The sequence below is a fragment of the Lepidothrix coronata genome, unplaced genomic scaffold, assembly GCF_001604755.1.
Source record: "Lepidothrix coronata isolate B3197 unplaced genomic scaffold, Lepidothrix_coronata-1.0 Scaffold118, whole genome shotgun sequence".
Lineage (NCBI taxonomy): Eukaryota > Metazoa > Chordata > Aves > Passeriformes > Pipridae > Lepidothrix > Lepidothrix coronata.
Window position 1 is genome coordinate 1,820,114 of NW_016690298.1, and position 21,798 is coordinate 1,841,911.

General features: G+C 50.2%; 1 protein-coding gene across 1 annotated transcript; it reads left to right on the top strand.

Annotated features, from left to right (window-relative positions):
* Positions 1-1,959: 1,959 nt before the first annotated feature.
* On the top strand, positions 1,960-21,649 carry IGFBP5 (insulin like growth factor binding protein 5). The gene is made up of 4 exons (XM_017825376.1): positions 1,960-2,290; positions 20,417-20,643; positions 20,820-20,939; positions 21,340-21,649. Exons 1-4 carry the CDS (start codon positions 1,960-1,962, stop codon positions 21,469-21,471), a joined length of 810 nt encoding a protein of 269 aa, XP_017680865.1. The 3' UTR covers positions 21,472-21,649.
* The last annotated feature ends 149 nt before the right edge of the window (positions 21,650-21,798 follow it).

Here is a 21,798-nt window from a genome sequence, read left to right on the forward strand (position 1 = left end):
GGGGATGAGCACTACAAAGTGCTTTTTTTGTTGTCGTCGTTTCTTTCTTTCTTCTTCCTCCCCATTTTGTGCAGGGCAAGAGGCAGAAGAAGAATGAGCTAAAACGTGCAAATTGGACTTCACATGGCAAAATTCCCCTTGTTTTCTGGCATGCCCTAAGCAACAGCGAACTTTTCCAAAGAGGAATCTAACACAGTTCTTATAAGCAACCCAGCCCTCCCTGTTGCTCACTGTCCGGCCGCGTTAACCCTTGCTGATTGGGGGTGTCAGGGGGGCACCCTAGCACTGGGCAAAGCCTCACTGCGTTTTTAAACCCAGCCCAGGGGCAGAGGGACAGAAGAGGAGAGCCGGGCACCCTGCACACACAAAGGCTCCTTCCTGGACCCGAGAGTAGCACCCTGGCAGGCACCCAGCCATCTCCTCTTGCGCTCACCTTTGGAGCTGGTGAGTGCTGGGCACATCGGCTCCTCCTCCGAGGGTCCCCAGCCTTCCAGCTACCCAGGCAGCAGATCGGGGTCCTTGCCCCAGCAGCACAGGGGACAGCACACAGGATCAGGCCCTGCTAACTCAATTCTCTACTTCCTCCCCAAACTCAGAGCCCTGACCTCTTCCATCCAGACTCCCTGCAGCCCAGGCTGCCCTGCAACCCAATGGCAACCACTTTGCTTTTTTTTTTTTTTCCCTTTAACCCGCGAAGGTCTGAACTTTCCCCCCACCCCGATCCGCGGCTTCCCCCTTACCCCTCCCCCTCCCCTTGTCTCTCCTCATAATATTATCCTTGATCACTGCTCGGGGTTTGAAGCCCAGAAGTCAGGAGCTGCGCACCCCACCCCCACGGCCCGAGAGCGCACTGATAGGGCCCTCGCTGCTGGCACCTAGTCAAGCTGAGGTGTCATTGGGATCTCAAATTGCAGCGAGGGGCTGGCAGGCAGCCAGAGGCAGTCTATTTAAAAGACAGCCTGTTCTGCAGTATTCAGTCTCTTTAGAAACTTCTCCAGGGGAAAAGTGTTGGGAGATCTACAAAGTGGATTTTTTTTTTCCTCTCTTTTCTTTTTTTTCCCCTTCCCCCTGATTTTTTACCGCTCCTCTGCAGACTTTGCAACAAAACACTCCAACTTTGCAGAAAACTTTTTTTTTTTACTCTTTTGGTCTTTTTTTTTTCTTTTTCCTTTGCAAATCCTGGAAGAGGAAAGCGGGAGAGTTGAACAGAGCCGATCGAAACACAACTTTGCTTCATACCAAGCTTCCCAGCAGCTCGCTGCGTCGGGAGAGACTTTTTCTCCTCCTGCAGAAGAAGAGAGAGGGAAGGGGAGCTTTGCATCCCCTCTTCCTTCTCCTGCGTTGTTGGTTTTTTTTTTTCCCCTCTTGACTGCTTTGATGCAATAATAGCAGGACACTGGTTTTCAAGGAACTTTGCTCCCTTCTCAACCTGCCTCCTTCCAGTCCTTTGGGAAGAGTGTGTGTGTGTGTGTGTGTGTGCGCGTGTGTGAAATCGCGGTCCCACCTCCCCAAACCCCCCTGCTCCCCCACTCCTCCCCCTGCAACCTGTAGGCTGTGCAACCCCTGCAGGCTTCGCTCCCTTTCCCCCTTCTTTCCCTCCCCCTCTCTTTTTGCGCTCCCGCGGATCGCGGTGCGAATTCCCCCTTTCGAGGCGAGAAAAAGCTGAAAGAAGGAGAAAAAGAAAAAAAAAAGACAAAAAAGCAAACCTAGACGCCCCCCCCCCCTTCTAACGCCAAAAGAAAATCGGGAGGGTCTCGCACCCCGAGAATTAACCTCAGAGTGGGACGCCTGCAAGCAGGGGCTGCGCTTTCCTTTTTGAATTTTATTTTTTAATTTTTCTTTCTTTCTTTTTTCCCTTTTTTTTTTTTTTTTTTCTTGCCCCAGAAGGGGCAAGCGGAAAGCCAGCGCCGCCCACCCCCGGCAGCTCCCCGCGCCCCGTCCCGCAGCATCCCCGCCGCGATGCTGCTGCGGCTCCTGGTGCTGCTGGGCGCCTGCCCGGGGCTGTCGCGGTGCCTGGGCTCCTTCGTGCAGTGCGAGCCCTGCGATGCCAAGGCGCTGTCGCTCTGCCCGCCGCCGCCGCTGGGCTGCGAGCTGGTGAAGGAGCCGGGCTGCGGCTGCTGCCTCACCTGCGCCCTGCCCGCCGGGCAGCCCTGCGGCGTCTACACCGAGCGCTGCGCCCGCGGGCTGCGCTGCCTCCCGCGCCAGGGCGAGGAGAAGCCGCTGCACGCCCTCCTCCACGGCACCGCCGTCTGCCTCAGCGAGAAGAGCTACCGCGAGCAAGCCAAGGCTGGTGAGTGACCCCGCTCCTCCATTCGCAGCCTTCCTGGATGCTTCTCCGCCTTGCCGGCCCCTTTTCCATCTCTCCACCGGCTTTTTGCACCCCACCGCCAGCTCCTGGCTGCGTTTTCCCTCGTTCCGGGTGCTCTTCCATGACCCTCCGCTTGCCTTTCCGTCTTTCCGGCTCCCTTTCCATCTTTCCGCTTGCTTTTCTGCTCCCTCCCACTGGCTGCTCTTCCCTGCCCCCGCGGTTGCTTTCTCATCCCGCCGGCTGCTTTTCCATCTTCCCAGGTGCTCTTCAATGCCCCCGCTTGCTTTTCTGCCTTCCGGGTTACTTTTTCATCTTTTCTCCCGCTTTTCCATCCACGCCCTCCCCCCCTGCGCTTCCAGCCCCCTCCCCCGTCGTGTGCTTTTCTGCCTTCCCGGCTCCTCCATTCCCCTCCACCACCACCAGCTGCTTTTCCATCTTTCTGGCTACTTTTCTGTCTTTCTGCCTGAGTTTTCTCTTTCACACACACATTTACACACCCTGGCTGCTGTTCCATCTTTCTAGCTATTTTCCCATTCCTTCCCCTCCCTATCCCCTCCACCAGCAGCTCTTCCAAGCCCCCGGTTGCTTTTCCCTCTTTTCCATCTGCTTCTCCACCACCACCACCACTTCCCCTGGCTGCTCTTCCACCCCCCCTATTGCTTTTCCACTTTTCCAGCTACTTTTACATCTTTCTAGTTGTTCTTACACACACACATGCAGTTGCTTTTCCATCTTTGTAGGTACTCTTCCATCTCCCCAACTGTTCTTCCATGCCCCTTGCCACTTTTCCTATCCTTCTTTCCATCCATGCTCTGGTCAAACCTCCTGTTGCATCATCTCACAGCCTCCCCCACTCTGCGTTCTATCATCACCTCTGAGTTGTCCCATCCCAATGGAAAGCTTTTCTTCCCCCACTTCCCAGATGCACCCTCTTAGTCACAGCTGCATCCCAGTCCTTCCTTAGTTACATCCTTTACATCTTTCCTGAATTCCTGTCTTCACCCTCTTCCTGACCCCTTTTTCTCACCATATCTTCCACCTTGCTCTAGAGTCCGAGCTGACCTCTGCAACTTGAAGTATAGGAGAGGGCAGGGCACCTCCTTGCAACCAACTGCCGCATTCCCAAAGTCCTCAGCCACCTGTGGGTTTGTTGCTCAGCCTCCCACTTTCTCCTTGGGATCATTGCAGCCTGCTCTTCCTGGCTGCCTGCTGCTGGACGTCTTTGTTGGGTGATGGGTTTTAGCCCAGGGAGGTGAAGAGAGCAGGTGCGTTAGGGACAGGGTATGTGATTGCAAAAAATAATGATGGTGTGGCTAATAACCCAAAAGAACAGGTTAAAAGCAAGCATGAAGGCAGGCATGGCAGCATGAGTGCAAGGCCAAGCTTCTGAAGTGTTTGCCTCTTGCACGTGACAAAAGCACGAAAGAAAGCACTCCTTCACTTTGGCTCTCATTTCACTCCAGTTTCTGGATCCTCTAGCTCATGTGAGGAGGACACATTCCCTATGTTCCTCCAAATACATCTGTATTTGCCACAGTGTAAAAGAGAGGCAGAGAGGGTGTCTGTGCGTCTGGGGGACCACTTGGCAAAAAACTCCCAGAAACAAACCCCTCACTTTTTTTGGAGCATGAAAAAGTAATTTCTACTTGTTAGCAAGCTTCTGCTTATACCCACGCAATGGGATTCCGTTTCTCCTTTCTAGCACCTAGTAAATCTTGATGCTTTTATTATTTTTCCCCTTTGCTGCTTGCAGGCAGTAGTTGGGTTGCTACACTCCATCCTTCAGAGCAAAACTAAATTCTGTATATATAACTTCCCCCCTCCTTTGAATGACATCAGATGTCCAAACTCCCTTAAATCAGCCAGAAACAGCAAAGCTGAGCTTGGTTTTTTGAAGGGAGCTGGAAGGGATGAGGGTTGGGAGCAGACCTGCACAGGGAGCAGAGGGTAAAGCCATGAGCCATGTTCCTGCCGTGGAGCCCAGGAAGCTGGGCAATAACAGCTGGTAGCGGAGATATGTGAAGTATCCTGGAGCACGTCATCCCAGTGTTTATTTACTCTTCATGTGTATGTGCGTGGCCAGGGGCAGGCAATGTGGTGGGTAAGGCAAAGCCATGCCACTGAAATCCAGCAGTGGCTGAGAGAGCAGGGCCCATCCTTGCACCTATGCAAGGGTGCCCCACACAGACCAAGGCACCTGAGAAAGCTTTGGTGCTTGGCTCTCAACATGAATCACCTTTCATTCCACCTGCCTCGCACTTCTCAAACGTGCTCTGCGTGAAAACTTTAGCCAATTCCCTTGTAATACCACTGCTTTTGATTTTCTTGCGATGGGGAGCACCCATTGAGTGAACAAGGAGAGGGATAGGAAAGTGGTTGCAGGTTTGTTTTGCAAAACCAACCCCCTGGCACTACCTGCACTTCCAGTTTGGACTCCCCAAGTGCTGCAGGGGCCTCTTTTCGGCAGGTTTTGTTCGCAGGCAGGAGATGAGCCTGGATTGGAAAGGCTGCTGCAAGAAGCCACAGGAGACCAGCAGGCTCCTCTTGAGATTTGTGCGATTGCAAAAAAGAAATAAAAAATAAATCAGGAATTCCTGAGGACGGGAGAGGGGAAAAAAGTCATTTGGCATTCGACTGGTAGCGTGTGAGAACAAAGTATATTTTCATAGGCGTGTTTCTAAGCAACAGGGCAAGAAAAGAAATGAAGTTTAACTTGAACTTTCTGGCCTCTGCCAGTTTGGCCAGCAGCTTAGGGACTGTGTGCTGGGGATGCTGGCCTGGCCCTCCCATCTATCAATGACCAAAATTGGCCCTGAGCTGTGAACTGCTGAGAAAGAATCAGCACTCTGCAAAATAAACTATGTGACAGTGGCGAGGACTAGATCAAACTGCATTTCTATCTATTTGTGCCCTTACGCTGGCCAAGTTTAAAATTGCAGATGCTTTCCTCCTTACGGAGGTGGAGATGCATCGAGCAGTACTGCAAGAGCCCAAGTCTGGGAGGCTGGGCTTGGCTCTCCTCTAGAGCAGATGTCTTGCCTGGGGATAAGATGCTCGCAGGTACCGTGCCTCAGTTTCCTCATACATATGCTGAGCACAGTGCCACTGAGAAATGCTGGAGGTACTGAGCAGAATGTGCTCCTGGTTTATTGAGAGGTCTGGAATGAAAGCAGGTGTGGGATTAGAGGGCTTCGGTAAGGTTAATTTTAAGTAGATGGATATGTAGGTACGGACAGGACGGTCCCTGTAGTGCTTCCTGCCACAAGTCAGACACTGTCCTGTACTGAAAGCCAAACATCACGGCTGTAATTGACTGTTCCTGGTAAAAAAACATGAATGAGCTTCATTTATGGCACAGGCTACAGGATTCTGGGTTTTCTCTGTTTTGTTTAGTTTTCCTTTGAAATATACCACGTCTTTCCATTTTTCTCCCCTGTGCTCCCGCCAGACTTCCTCCTGCTGAGACAGCAAGGTCAGGCCGAGCATCGGGGAGTGGAGGGCACAGACTGAAGCCTGCTGCCCTAAAAAGGCTCGTGGAAAAACAAAGGTTGTCAAATATTTCCTTCTCCTCTCTCATTCCTGCTCTCTTTCTAGAAAGTGAGCAAGACTTGGCAAGTTTCCTCACGAAACCATGAGCCAACGATAACCAGGAGGGGAAAGGGGGGGGGGGGGTTGCAGAATTTGCCCTAAGAAAATCATCTTTGCTGTGTCAGCTGGAAGTAGGCGGAGAAGGAGCACTGCCGAGCCCAAATTTCCTGCGGCTTGTGTTTGGTGCAGTCCTTTATTGCTCCCCAAAATATTCCCTCCCCACCCCATTCCTCCTTCCCATGCTCTTCTGCTCTACATTTGGGGATGTGGGGCTTCAGGGGTGAGTGATGGGGATGTGGTGAGGCAGATGGGCAGCTCCACACACTCCTCACATCCAGGGTGAGGGTGAGGGTTAGGGCAGCAGTCATTGGAACAGGCCATGGGACGCGCAGGCTTGTGCACATGTGTCACTTGGGGAGGGACCTGGCTGGTGTGAGCAGCAGGTCCTTTGTGTGAAGCAGCTCCCGAAATGTCAAGGTGAAAGCTAGTATCAACAGGCCTGCAAAACCTCAGATACGAAACAGGAAAATCTCCATTTTTCTTTTGATCTGGAGTTCCAACAACAATATATTAAAAAAAAAATAGGTGAAATCCATCAGGTGCCAGCAAGTGAGTCAGGTTTCTGCGGTGTGTGTGTGTATGGGGGAGGGAGGAATGGGGTGGTTCAAACAGGAAAGGAGGGGCCTTGGCTGGAAGGATTTTTCAGCAGCCTGGTTTCTAAGGAAGGAGGGAGAATATTAAGTAGTTGATCCAAATGAAATTCCTGCCGAGTGCCAGCAGAGTTCACCGGAGAAAAGACGTGGCTCTGTGCTTGCGTGCGTGCACGCGTGCGTGCCTGAGAGATAGAGCTGGCCCCAAGCTTCCACACAGCCCTGGACTCGCTCCAGGTGAGTGAAGGGAGCCCCTCCAGCGCTTGCACCACTGCAGAAGTGTTACGACCCGCCCCAGAAAAAGGGGAGGAGGGTAACCCAGGTTCTTATCAATAATTCCCTTGGGGTGGATTAGAGTGAAACGACACTGGATAATCGGTGTCTGAAAACATATATTGGTAAGGTTTATTTTAACAATTCTGTATCACCAGGTATGCTAGCATTTTGGGTGTTGTCATATAACAACGTGGCATAGAGATAACCTTTGGGGGGGGAGAAAATGTATAGGGGAGAGAAAGACAGGATAAGAGTAAGGGAGAGTAAGGAAAAAGAAAAGCTGAGAGTGGACAGATGTATATAGTTACTGCCCACGGGGTCCAGCGATGACACTTGGTAGTTGCCACTTCCATGTCTGTCAGCTGAAGTGGTGGCCTTGATCTGCTGGGGGTGAAGCAAGAAGTTATGAGTTGTTATATCCATGGTTAGTGTCACGGGCCATGCCTCAAGCCTCCAAACTCTCCCTGGGCAAGAGTTTTTTGTGTCTGTCCTGGTTCCCGCCTTTTTTGATTGGGAGAGGGGGGGATGGGCTTTTATGGGCCATCAGAGGTCCTGCCTTTTCAGGGCTTGACACCTTCAATTGCCCATCAGAGGTATAATGCAACAGTCAAAAGCCTGCAGACTTGGCTCTTCACTGGAGGGAGGGACGGGCCCAACTGCCCATCAGAGGTATAATGCAAAGGTCAAAATTCTGCCAGAGTCTCCTAGAATGCATAAATCATTAACCATTTCAGTCTCTGACAAGAAGAGAACAGGGCCTGGTCTCAAACGGGAACCTCTGCAAACCTGAGGGATGCTGAAGGAAGACATTGTGCCTCCTTGTGTCGATATTGTGCATCCTGTGCCCAGACTTTGGCACGTCAGTGGCATGATCAGAGTCATGTGCGACTGGAAGCATTTGCCTTACTGCAGGGTGAGGTGTCCCCTCAGCCGTGACAGAAGGGGACAGGAGAGCTTGGGTACCTTCTGTGCCAGCTTCAAGACATCCCTCTGTGTGTTTTGTCGCTTAGTTTGGCACACGTGTCACAGCAGAGGGGGAGGAAGCAGAGGAGGAGAAGCAGCACACGGGCGCTGCCTCACATGGAGCGTGGTGCTCTGCTTCCTCCTAACGTCCGCTGGAAGTTCTACTCGCTCTGAGTCGAAAGACATCGCAGATGTAGGAGCAGCTGCAGGAGCTGTTATAGCAGTAGCACTTCATGCAAACTGAAAAGCCTGGGAGCAGCCTGGGAAGGGGGGCGGGAACCTCAGCCCTTTAGAGGCTTGTCGTCCTCTGCTCAGCAGTGTGAGCTGCTAAGAACAGTTGCAGCTCGTTTCCCCTGTGCAAAGTCCCAGGGCAGATAAAAGGGTCCATGGTACAGCAAATCCTGCCTTTTTGTTTTGTTTCTTTTTTACTAAGCACTTAGTAGTGCAAATTCAACGCTAGACATAAGTGGGGAATTTGGCTGGAACACACCTGCCCCTCTATGTGGGTTGCAGAGCAGCAGGATTAATATGCACAGGAAAGATATGCATGTGAGCATACACACACATGTACCTGTGTTCACACGCCCACGCACGCCTGCATAAACATTTAATGTGTGCAAGCACACACACGGAGCATTTTTGTCTCTGGAGGCAGAGTGGTTTCCAGGCAGCACACACAAACTTCTCTTAGGTGCAGTGGTTCTGGTTATGTCTGGCACATCGGTGTTTTGCCATCAAGAACAGATATTGGCATACAGATCAGCCTACCCTATCCTCCCACTGAGGGCTGAGAAATGAGATGCAGCAGGTGAGCATATGAAACAATGGGAAGTGAGAAAGGAGATAGATTAGCCAGCTGTGTGGATCCAGGCTCACCCCCTGTGCTTGGAGGTGGGTTGTGTTTTCTGGCTAGACTGAGATAATACACTGAGATATATCCCATTGAAGATGTGGAGAAGCTGTGACTTGAAGAGGGCAGCCAGTCCACCTCCTACCCCGTGCCAGGGCTGGGGGAAATGTGGGGCGGAATAGTGCCTGGTGGCATCAGTGGAGGGGATGGTGCCAGGGGCACTGAGGTCACTGGAATCCTGCAAACTTCTCTATGCCCGGGCAGCAAAAACTGGCCTTTGGGAAGGTGTGCAAGAAGAGCTGAATTGAGAAAATATGAAAAATTTTCTGAGATGTGGCAAACTGAGAGCAGGAGAAACAACCTCTAGCATTGAGGGGAGGAAGCAACAGCACCTGAAGGCATGATGCATGAAGAGGTCAGAGATGATCCAAAGATCGTCTTTGGCCTGTGTGAACTCACTGGCAGCCAGTTTGATAACCACTTCATCATTTATAAGGAGATTTTTACAGGCAAAAATTGGATATTATCTGCTCATCCTCAGGACAGGTTTCACCAAAAGTATGAGGAGGCTTTGCTGGAGAGGAAGAGAGGGATACCTGACACCCCATGCTGGAATCCCCTAAAACCTGGACCCACCCATTTAGCATGAGCCTCCACACTTGGTCTCCCCAGGGTGATGTGCTCTGTGAGTCACAGAGCAGGGTGTCAGTTGTGCCAGTGCTCCTGGGTCCTGGGGCTGCCTGTTTAAGATTACTGGGTATGGGTCATGGTTCATGCCTCAGCTCATCCTGGAAGGGTCCCAGCACATCTAGTGATGAAGAAGTGACATCCCCCATCCCCTCACCACTCTACCCCCACAGGACACACTGTTCCTTCAGCTGTGTAGCCAAGGCAACTCTCAGCTAGATGTTGTTTTTGAGATGGCTCTTTGCTGCCAATGATCTGAGCAGACCCCTTAGTGTTTGTCAATCTACTGCTTGAAGTCAATACCAGCAGGACCCAGCTGTTTGCAGAAATTGGAACTCTTGGTGATTTGATATGGGCAAATTTGCTCTCAAGGAATCAATTTCTCAGCATGTTTTGGTAAGTCTTCTGTCTGTTTATGATGTTTCCAGGACAAGTGTGAGAGAGAGACTCTGGTCAACATGTTAAACTTTGAGGAGGCATGTTAAATTTATGCCTGTGAAGTCAGTGGGCATTTCTTGTGTGTGTAGGCATAAAGCCTTGCTCTCACTTATTGCCCTCATTCTCCAGACCCCTCTGATATTCCCGTTATTTTTCATCATAACTCCACCCCAGTAGTTCCATCTCTTTCATGCAGAATGTGAGAATGGGGCGTTAATATCCCCCACAGCAAACTGGCACATTGTTCCTTATTAGCCCGGTAGGCCTTGACCCTGCAAGATGCTGAGCATCTTTCCTCCAGGCCCAGAGAATCATAAGCTTTTGGACACCTACCCCCTCTATGGGAATCAGCTACCTCTTTCCTCCAAGGACTGTGTGCTGTTATGTTTGGTAGGATTGGAGAGCTCTTACCAGCTTCGAGCCTCCAGGGCTGTTGTTGCAGTTTGGTTTGTTTGCTTGTTGGATGGACACTGCTGGCTGGCTGATGGAGGTAATTGTTATGTTGATGGCGATAACTTCTCTGGTTGCTATTTAAGGGCAAGAAGGTAATCCTGACAGATACTTAAGGAAATGATCCCGTAACTAAATGGGAGAAGGAATGTTTCTTAAAGGTAACTTTAGGGGCAAAGTTGGCCAATATTCATAATTCTTTTTTGTAGAAAAACAGTAAAAATATTTAATTTTTCCAAATACAGATGGGATTCATCCTGAGAAGACAATTAAATCAACAGAGCCATTTATTATTCGTACTTAGAGAAATCAGATGTTATGTGTTAGACTAATGATGTTAGACTAGTAATTAAATAAGCCAGTGAAAACTATGGAACCTGGCTTTCACTTCTTTAAAGGAGATTCTGGAAAAGAAGGAAAGTTTTATTAGGCTGGAACTTCGTGTCTAGCAGTCACAGCTACATGTATATCCTAATATATTTTAACAACATCTAAACAGAAAATGACATGCAGTCACATTGCTTTCACTTGTGACTCCTGCTTTCCTGAAGAAATAGAAGATATGGGTGAAATTTTACTGCATCATTTCGTGAAATTTTACTGCATCATTTCGTAACCATTTCAGTGTTCAGTTATTTAGTTTTTTAATAGCAGAGGTGGCTTGAGGTTGCAGGAGAAACAACAAAGTGCAACAAGGATTTTATCATTCCAGAAAGGGCTCCAGAAAGGCAAGGGATGATCAGTTGTCTTTCTTCGATTTTCAGACCCCAAAATGGAGGTCTGTACCCTTTTCTCTGTCAAGAGACCCGTGATATTTTTTTAACATTGAAAAGCATCTTTGCATTATGTTGGACCAAAGAGAATGGATTAGTGTATGTAATAGTACAGCTCAGGGAGGAAAATGGCTAGGAGAGGTAAGAGTCATCCATTAGGATCAAGCTTGGGCGGGTTCCTGCATATTAATATTGTCAGAGTGTGAATGTCAAACTTCTGGTACTTTTTTGTGGTCCTACTTAAGTGGACTGAATGATTGAATAACAGCATGGCCTACTCCAGGCAAAGGCTTTTTGAGAGAAGGAGCCATTAAGATGGAAGGGAGTCCTGAGGGCAGGGGTTGGAACCCTGAGAGCTTGTAATGGACGGTACATGTGATGATGTGTCATCTGGTGTTGACACAGAGATGAGCAATGGATGATCTCACACAGCTTTTCCATCTGGTTTAAGGCAAAACTCTGAAAGTCAGGCTGAAGGCCTTGAAATTAATCCAGGCTGGGCTGGAGTTCGCAGTTACAGCTGCACACCTGAAATATTTTTGGCGTTGGACCAGTTTTGGTCTAGTGCCTGACACAGGTGCATCTCCATTCTCCACTCGATGTTCCTTTACCTCTCTTTGGGGGCAAACAAAGGGTTTGGCTTTCTTGGCTCTGCCAGTTCCTGACTGGTTTTGAGGCTAACAGAGACCCTCAATAACTATCTGTGGGAACAGATCTTTTGATGGAGACCACCAGCCTCTAGTGGGAGCAGCATCTACCAGATTCAGTTTCAACAGGGCATTTGTTAAAAGCTTCTGCTCAATATAAAACTAAATCAGATTCAAAACCCTGTCCAAAAGGCAAAAGGCACCTTCATTCATAAGCAGATCAGAGATCTTAGTGTAACCTATAGTGACTATATCTTTGGTAGGACATCCTCTTCCCAAGATCATCTCCTTTAATACAGGGATTTCATCTTAATTTCATACTGTTCTTAGAGTAAAATGCTACAATATTCCCACTAACAGCCCAGCTTTTGATAGCCACCAGCAGCACTCTTCTGGTTATGGCTCAGCTTCTAAGGCCTTCTTAGCACCTGACTCTACTATGATTTTTAATATTTGGGTTTCAGAGATCAAAATAGCATCAGCATCCTGTCAGCACCTGCCTTCAAGTCCAGGTTTCTTGACATCTCGTGTATATTGACACCAATGTTCGTCTGAGTTTTAGAGACAGGCCCCACGTAGTCCAAGAGAGAACAGGTACCTACTCCTCCTCCCTAGTTACGCTTCCTCCATTGCTGATGTTGAGCTACCTGCAGCCAAAAAGGTCCCCCTTCCCACTTCTTTCTCGAACTGTAATGATAGTTGATGGACATTATTAGGGTTCTCTTCCACTCATCACACCTATTTCATTTCTAAGGACACAGTGAGATTTTTTCCAAGTCATCTCCGGCGGTCAGATGATGAAAACAAACATTGTTTTCATTCAGAAAACCTTAAAGTATGTGTGTTTTCATCTTTTTGCCACTGATAAGCCCCAGGGAGAAATTGCTGGTAAACAATTCAACGATGCTTGTCAGGAGCTAATCCAGATTTTCCTCACCTGTATTGTCAGGCAAAAACTGCCATGCAATCTTCTCTGAGTTTTCCTTCTTTGCTCTTTTCTACTCTTAATTCCTTGGCAGCTTGATGGGAATTTTGCCTCCTTTATTATAACCAATGAAATATCTGCCACTAGGGTGGATTTATTGGAAAAGATGCACGACTAAGAAAGGCTGAATTATTTCATCCCTCTCAGGAAGGAAGAATATGTCTTGGTCACTATGATTTATTTAGATTTCTCTGGGTCATAACTTAGCTCTAGCTTCTTCTCCAGTTTCAGCATATGGAAAGGGGAACATCTGCAGTCTCCAGATGATGTGAAGGAAATACGTTTTATCTTCCTATCATCAGTGCATCAGCAACAGGAGCTTCTTGATGTAAATCTAATCCTGCAATACTTCCTTCCTCTCCACTTGCCAATTCAGTTCCCTGAAAGATAACTTTGTTCAGGAAATGTCAGGCCGATACAAGCAGCTATCTAGCAATGAGTGCCTGCAATTTTGCAAGGTGGTGCACATCAGCATCATTTAATTGAAATGAATGGATGTTTGTTCTTCATCTTACTGGAGGGAGAAACTCTGGGAAGTTTCTCAATTCTTTTACTGATTAGACATTTTGAGTTCTCCTTTGGCCAGAAACCATTGTCACTGGGAACCCAAAGTTCTCTGGCCATGCTGCCTGTTGACCCAGACCTTCACCTGGTCTTGGTGTGTCTTGTATATGCATTGCAAACTTCCACACTTGCATGGAGAACTGATTGTAGACAGATTGGAGAACTCCTTGGAGAGGAAGAGACAGACAAAGACAATATCTCTTGGTGAGCCCCAGTCCTTGCTTGTGCATTTCAAGGCAGCACCAGATCAGTGCACCAGCTGGTGCCCAAGCTTGTCTCTTCCAGCACAGCATGGATGCTTGAAGAGTGCTGAACTAACAACTAGCAACATGTAGAGAAGGAGCTTATGTCATAGAGCTCCCCATATCTAAACCTGCTTTTCTCCTTGCTCTAGAGAGTTGCTCCCAGAGAGTTTTATTTTGTGGCTGCAGCAAGGAAGGGCAGCTCAGAAAGTACTATTTGGCACATAGCAACAGAGATCTTTATGCTTCCAATTCTCATAGCTGTACCTCTCCCACCTGCCTCGACACCCACCTTTGTGGCATTTGCTGGCACTGTGGAGAAGTGGTGCTGACCCAGAGATCCATTCCTACAGATAGGCCCTGTACTTCCAGAGCAGACCAAGACAACCGGCAGACCAGCTGGTTCCCTTAAGAGCTCCTTTCCCACATGCTGAGCTGCATTTCTCCACCTTCCAGCTCTGTATGAGGACACTGAGGTCATCAGGATGATGATCTCCCTTTCCCATGAATCCTGTGTGAACCTGGGGGCAGCCCAAGCACCTGATATTCACGCTCTGCGGGTGAGCCCTGGCTGATACAGCAGAATCTGCATCCACAGGTTTCTGCTGAGGAGACATTAATCACCTGAGAAAGAGCTGGTCTTCCAGGCTAGTTCAGCAAAGCCCAAACAGTAACTGAAAAAAAAAAGGCCACAGTATAGCATATCCGTCTGCCATCAATGCCTGCTCTCTGAGGCTCTTAGATATTCCTGAGCTGTTCCCAAGCATCCTTCTGGCTCTTGGTTTAATAAAATGGAGATAATTCGTAACCTAGAGTTGAATCTTTGTAACCCTTAGGGCTGTTTTTCCATCTCTGAGTTTGGTCTTACTGATCCATATTCTTCGCTTAAAAGGTGTCTCTGTGGAACAAGGTAGTGAGGTCCCATTAACTTTTAACATATTGTCACAGGAATATAAGGTACTGGGATATAAGGCTTTTGAAACCCTAGGGCCTCTCTTCCAAAGCTTGTGTGACTTTTGAGCCATGCACTATTTGGACTCTGATCATACATCTTTGGTAGGTGACTGGGCGTGGTGGGGCAGAGCGGGTATTTCTGTGAGCACTTCACAATGCCTTGATTGCTAAAGGCTTCCCTCCACACTCTGCAAATCACAAAGGTGATTTGCTGCCTGTGGCAGCTGTTGAGGTGCCTAACTCCCAGGGAAGGATATAGGGTCTGTGTTTTCTTATTACTGCACCTGTGCCTGCAAAACAGCTTGGCATTGTCACCCATGAGAATTACATCACAGTTTGCAAGGGGAGCAATAGTGAAGAGATGGTGGGAGTTACTTTTCTTCACTTCAGACCGTTGGAGGCCTAAGTGTGACCTTTGGAGCCATAGGAGAAGAGACTGGAATTTCTGAAGATATGTTGTTCCACCCTAAAATCAGCACCCAAGCCAAATTATGTGGCTGGTCACAATTTGGAGGGTGCAGCATCTCTGCAATGACTTAGACATGGAGTTTAGCCATCCAGAACACCTCTGTTAGCAGACAGGTGTTATATGACACAGATTTGTTTTAAGTGGCTGTGGCATGTCGCTGAGACTTGTGGGAGGCGGGGTGGCAGTCCCAGCAGGGCTGCTGTTTTTCTGTCCTTGGTGTGTGGTGTCTCCTCCCAGTCTCTCATCACCTGCAAGCCTCACCAGCATGCTCCCTCACCAGTCGCTACCAGAGAGGCTGCACCGGCCTGATGCCAAGTCCCAACCAGAGCACAAAAGTTCGTCGAAAGTCCAAGGCACATTGCAGCTGGCTCTCTGGCAGCCAACGCCCTGGGCTAGCAGAGGGACTGGCTGGAGCCTGCATCCCCAGCCCTGGCTGCTCCTCCCCCAGTGGGTGCCAGATGGCCTCGGGCTGGGCGGCCGTCTGAGATCACTGCCTGACTTCACCAGGGCGGGGGTCTGGAGCAGTGACCCCAGCCCCAGGCACAGTGCCCGAGTCGGCTCTGCTGCCCACCCTGCGGAGTTGTGTGCGGGGCTGGGGGTTGTGCCTGCGACCGGAATGTAAACGAGCTGTGCTTCATTAGGCGGGTGGAAGCTCCCTTTTGCCTGGGCTGACTGGTGGCCTCTGGGGAGTTCAGGAATGCTTTTGCTCAGATGTGCTTTCCAGCTGCCAAAGGGCGAGAGATGAGATGACACTCCTTGCTTTACATCCCTTCCCTGTCTGCGTTATCCCTTCCCTGCCTATATTTTGAGAATGCAAACACAGTGGCTGTCCTTCTGTGATGACCAGGAAGGAGGAATTTTTGTCTTCCCCTCATGGTCACAGGTGCAAGTCCAGGACAAGTAGGAACTTGCCTGCCCATCCTAGGAAATTCTGGTGTAGGTCAAACATATCCCTTCCTCTGGAGTGGGGACAAGTGGGGAGGGCAGCTGGAGGAAATCCTCAGTGAGGGTTTTTACCAGCCAGGTACCTGAGCACAGATTTCCTGTATAAGACCCATATGTAATGAGCAGCTCTGAACAGAGATGGCTGTTTGGGGGCAGAGGGAGGACTGGACAACTTCACATTTGTGTCGTTCCTATGCTAGAGATTTAACTGAGATCCCCATTAAGTCTTTCTCCAACACCTTCCTTATTAAGTGGTGTATGTTAGTGCCTATGCTGTAAATAATAATGATCATGATAATAATCAATAAGGCTGTTTAGCAGAGTTGTGCTGTGGTTGTGCATGTCCTTCTTAGGTGGATGTGGATTTTGGTGGGGGGGTGTTGAACAGGACAGCAAGTCCTCTAGCAGTGGACTGTGGCTGTAGCAAACAAGGATCATTAGCAGCAGTGGTCAATAGATCCTTTTCCTACCCTTCTGCCAGGAACCGATGAAAATGCATTACAAAAATTCAAGCCTCTCAGCCATTTGGTAACATCAGCAGGCAGGAAGGCAGTGTTCCCACACACTTCTCTCCCCCATGTGAATGCACCCACCACCTTATGGGGACCTCACATGGGTCCAAAGCGTCTGAAGCCCAGAAGCACCCAGGCTGGGTTTTTGTCCAGGGGCAGGACGGTATCTGGTGGGGACAGCAGGCTGCCAGACAGGAGTAATTTGCGGCTTCCGAGAAACAGTGCCTGGTATTTTGCTACTCCCTGTCCCTTCTGGAGGGCAGAGTAGAAGAGTTGCAAATAGCTCCCTCTGGCTAGCCTGGAGTGGGGAGAAAACACCATGCACTCAGCCCAGGGCAGAGGACAGCCCACATGCTCTGTTATGGGTATTTTCTGCCTGCCAGGACTCGTGGATTAGGACATCAACAGCACAGTCCTTTTGGCCTGGCCAGGGTCAGGAGCCTTTCCAGATGTTTGCATCTCTTTCTCTGGGCACCACAGCATCAGACCAGACATGAACCCATGGGGTAGCTCTGAGTTGAGTTCAGTCTCATGCCTTGGCTGTAGGAGTAGGCCTTATTCCTTTGAGGTGGCTACAGCCTAGCTGTCACCTCCATGCTAGCCAGGCATCCTCAGTTTGGCCAGCAGTGTCACTCTTCTGTGTGGCCAGCGAGCCTGGGACCTCTGCTGAGAGGTGAGCTTCTACTGAGTTGTGGGGAGAAGGGGTGGAGATGTGTGAGCCACCCACCTCCTGGTTCCCACTGTCCCTCATCTGGGGACACCATGAGTAGGGCCTTGCTGCCTATGCCTTGTGCCCATGGTTGTGCAGTGTGCTCTGCCTCTGCAGACAGCTGACTGCCTGAAACCCAGCCACCAGGCTGGCAAGGCGGATGGTAGTAGGCGGGAAGGGGTTGTGTGGCAGGCCAGAACCTGACAGCGAGGGAGGAGGAACTCCAGAGTCTCAGACAGACACAAGTAAGGCTCATTTGGGGAAACTGGGCGTTGCTCCTGCCGGCATCTCCTCAGGCGCGGAGGCACAGCAGTGCCAATGCTGCCTGCCATGAGCCAGCCCAGGGGCAGTCAGGGGTCAGTGAATGAGCTGGTGGGTGAGGATGGGCTGGCGGAGACAGGAGCTCTGGAGATGCTGATGTGAGTGTCTGGTCCTGGCTGCGGTGGGCAGCTGCAGGTTCAGGTGGATGAGCCAGCCAGGAAGAGAAGCAGGGGAGTTGCATGGGTGATGCATGTCCCGGCTCTGCCTTTCCCTCTCCTCTTGGCACCAGGAAGGTCTCTCACCAGCTGCCTAGAGCTTGTCAGGAGTTTCTGTGTCAGAGACTTCTGCCCTTCAGTTTGACAAAATTGGCTTGTTAGTATCAAATTAGGGAACAGATCATCGGGTGCATGAGAAGGGGTTGCGTCAGCCTTGTTCCTGAAGGAAATTAGGCTATAAAAAACATTAGAGGGTGGAGGAAAGGGATCCCTTCAAGGCATATATGGGGTACTCACTGGGATATAAAGACCCAAACCAGATACCACTGCTGAGTGACAGATGGAGGAGTCCCACCACAGCCATCCCTTGTCATATCGCTGCTTGAGGGGCACACATGCATGCCAGGGAGAGTGAAGGGGGGGTCAATTCCAGGTGCTTTTTCAGCCCTGCAGGAAGCACTGGACTCGGGCTGGGAGCTGGGCAGCTTTCAGTGCACACCAGTCCTCAGCTCCCTTGCACAGCTCCTGTGGCTACTATCTCCCCTTGCTGAAAGGGCTCCACAGCTCACTCTGGCTTGCTGACAGCTTGCAGGGAGAGGAGAGAGAAGGTGTTTGCACCTTTACCTTATTTTGTTTGCTGCTAAAGCTGCTGACCAAATGAGCAGGCTGAGCTGCTGCAAAGGAATCACACCCATTGCAGAGTGAGTCCTGGGGACTGGACACCCCATACTGTTTTTCTGACTGAATTCTCACTGCGTGGTACCCTTCATTTGTTATTTGTTTTTATTTGCTAGGATTGCCCAGGTAACTGTTCCTCATTTATTTGCAGAGGTAATAAGCTGTGCCCCTCTTGTGCTACTTCAGGGTTGCCAGCACCAATGTGAAACCTCCCCTCCCCTTATTATCGTAGGGCAGCCCAGGGAGATGCCCTGGATTTGCCTTCTCTAGCCCTGGCAGTGGGTGCCAGAAGGGATTCCTGGGATGGGACACGGTGTGTTTCAATGCCGTGGAAGGACTTAGTCACTGTGGATGTCTTTGGTCTTCTTTTGGACCTTGAGTTGCCACAATATCTTTGAGGCAAAGGATGGACTTCAACTGCACCTTGTACAGTTTCATTTCCCGGGGGGTCATTCCAAATTTACTCAATCTCTTCCCTATCCCTTGTCTGTCACCCTCTTAGAATAAAGGAGCTCTGACCTGTGGAAGCAGTTGAGTCCTGCATCAAGGAATAAAACACCAAGCATATGAGCATCATGGGGAAAAATGGCAAAATGATCCCATGCTGGGGAGCCATGTGAGTCCCAGGGGTGGTGCAGGGGGTCACTTATGTTGCTGTGGGCAGTTAGGAGGGTGCTGATTCTGGGATGCTGATCCAGCACTGTTCTTGTGGAACCAGAAAAAAAAGGACTGCTTTAACGAATAAGTGGCCATGAAAAACTTTCCAGTTTTTGATGGGAGAGTGCAAGTTCGCCTTAGCAAGGAAGAATAGGAGACTGGTATCTGTGGCAGACTTGGGGACCCAGCGACCTCTCCCCTTGGTCACCTCCAAACCCCCCAGCTGGGGTGTGTGTGACAGGCTGGTGCTGCCATCTGCCACTGAGCATCTCCTCTGTCCCCCTCACTGGCCACCCCTAGGCAATCTAATAGGGCAGAGGCATCTTCTTCATCCTCCTCCCCCTTGGGGATGCATCTGGGCTCAAGGGAGCAGTCCATCTGCAAGGAGATTGCTGTTTGCCTGGTTGGGAGGGGGTCTAACTGCTTTTATTTTAATCCTGAGGCTTTTTCCATCCTGTAGGAGGGGATGAGCTGGGTTCACTGGTATCAAAGTTGCAGGAGATGCTGTTCAGGAAGGGATTTCAGCCACTCTGATGCTTTTCCTTCTACTGCAGTGAGTTTCCTCATGGTCACTTGCTGGTCCCAGCAGACTTGGCATCAGCACCGGACTGCTCGGAACCAGGGGTCAGGAGACCAGGGAACCTCAGGAGCTTTAAACTCTATTCAAATTTAGTACAGAAATAGCCCTTTTTCACTCTGGTGGCTCTACTAAATGTCACAAGTCATCTAAGTTTAGACTGTCACCAGCTTGCTCCTAAATATAAACCGCACGGGGCTCCTGACTGCATCCTGCTGGCAGAGGTTACGCTGAGGTGATCTAGGGGGTCTGCAGGAAGACAACTGCCATGGACAGAACCTAAACATGCTCCCCCTTTGCTAATACTACCATCAATGGTAACTACAGTCAGGCAGCTTTGCTTGGGAACATTATCCTTGGCTTTGTTCTCTGCTTGGTGCATGCCATCAGATGGAGGCTGGTTTCCCATGAGTGTGGGGCTGTGAGCTGAGGACCCTGGAGATCCCAGCACTTGTTAGCTGAATCTTTGGTATCACTGCTGAAGTACCTGCCTTGTCACGTGGTGGCTTTGCTGTGTTGTTGACCTTGACTTTGGAGTTGTCTCATCTTCGAGCATTCCTGGCTTTTGCTCTTGCATCTGAAAGGCTGGGTGGAGTCTGAATTTGTCACTTAATCCTCCCACCACAGATAAAGAGGGGCTTCTCTGCCTCATTTATGTGTCATCTGTCCCTTTCTGGGTGTGGGATGACCCTCACACCAGTCTTTTTCCACTGATACACACAAACGGTAACAGCCCTTGTATATCGAAGCCCATCCTAGACCTCCAACTCCTCCATGTCCTTAGACACCTTCCTGTCCTGAGTTCAGAGGTCATACAAAAGCCTCAAAAAGTCCCACACAGTGAGATAAAGCCAGAGCTGTAGACAGGGAAAGGAAAACGGATTTCTTTGGTTATTTGTCCTCATCCTGTCTGCCTGGTGCAAAGAAGTCCTCTGGGATTGGGCAGAAGGCTCTCTGTGCAAAAGCAAGCCCCAGTCAGCCCATGGAGACCTGACAGTTTGGTACCTGTCTCTTCCAGAACGAGAGTCCCGAGAGCATGAGGAGCCGACCACATCAGAGATGACAGAGGAGACTTACCCGCCCAAGGCCTACCGGCCCAAGCACGGGCGCCTCTCTGAGCTCAAGGCTGAAGCCCTGAAGAAGGACCGCCGGAAGAAGCTGACGCTGGCCAAGTTTGTGGGCATGGCCGAGAACACGGCGCACCCACGTGTCGTCATCCCTGAGCTCCGGCAAGAGTTTGAGCTGGTGGGTGCCTTCACCTTCCCTCCATGGGGCTCCCATGGGCAGGTGACTGCAGGATGGCTTTTACCCTTGGAGAGTGGGTGCCAGTGGCAGAGGAGAGGGGACCTGGGGGCTTTTGCAGCGGGAGGCTTGCTGTGAGGGTGCTCCCCTTCTCACACTCCATCTTCTCCTGCTTGCAGGGCCCCTGCCGCAGGCACATGGAGGCATCTCTGCAGGAGCTAAAGAGCAGCCAGCGGATGGTCCCCCGCGCTGTCCACCTCCCCAACTGCGACCGCAAGGGCTTCTACAAGAGGAAGCAGGTAAGAGCCCCACGAAGGAGGGATGTTCCCCACCCAGCAAGGCTTTTCTCTGCCTCTGCCTTGGATGGGAAGGATGGAGGTTTTTCCTCTGCTGGGTTGGTGGGGATGTTGCTGTGAGCATCACCAGGCACGTTTGGTAGTGGGTGGCCTTGCTGATGGCTCCAAGTGCCATCTGGCCTGAAGTAAGCATCCTGAAGGAGCTAGTGAGGGAGGAGGAAAAGTCAGAGAACCCTGGGCTGGGGTGGCAGCAGAGATGGGGATGTGCTGAAAGCAGAGAGCAGGGACTAGGTCCTACCCTGGGAATTTCATCGCTGGGGTTAAAGGGGCAAGGCCAGGATTGATCCTGATCCCCAGTGTGAGGGAGCCAGCTCCTGATCTCTGCCCTTGGGTGTCTCCCCAGTGCAAGCCCTCCCGAGGCCGGAAGCGTGGGTTGTGTTGGTGTGTGGACAAATACGGCATGAAGCTGCCGGGGACTGACTACCTGAGCGGAGACCTTCAGTGCCACGCCTTTGACAGCAGCAATGTGGAGTGAAGTCGCATCCCCTCCCTCCACCCCGTCACTACCTACCCAGGCTCCCTTCCACCCTCCCCTCCGCACCTCCCCACTCCCCAGGACTCCGATTCCTTTCATCTCATGTAAGAAGAAAAAAAAGAAAGGAAAAGAAAAAAGAGAAAGAAAGGAAAATGAAAAAAAGAGAAAGGGACAGAAAGAAAGAAGAGAAGTAAAGAAAGGAAAAACAAAAAGAGAGACAAGAAAGTGAAAAGAAAAAAGAAAAAAAGAAAAGAAAAGAAAAGAAAAGAAAAGAAAAGAAAAGAAAAGAAAAGAAAAGAAAAGAAAAGAAAAGAAAAGAAAAGAAAA

What these genes read in the sequence shown, in the direction of transcription:
- IGFBP5 (XM_017825376.1), top strand. Translation starts at nt 1,960, where the DNA reads ATGCTGCTGCGGCTCCTGGTGCTGCTGGGCGCCTGCCCGGGGCTGTCG. An exon ending in CCGCGAGCAAGCCAAGGCTG is followed by an intron (nt 2,291 to 20,416) that starts GTGAGTGACCCC and finishes TGTCTCTTCCAG; the next exon opens with AACGAGAGTCCCGAGAGCAT. An exon ending in TCCGGCAAGAGTTTGAGCTG is followed by an intron (nt 20,644 to 20,819) that starts GTGGGTGCCTTC and finishes TCCTGCTTGCAG; the next exon opens with GGCCCCTGCCGCAGGCACAT.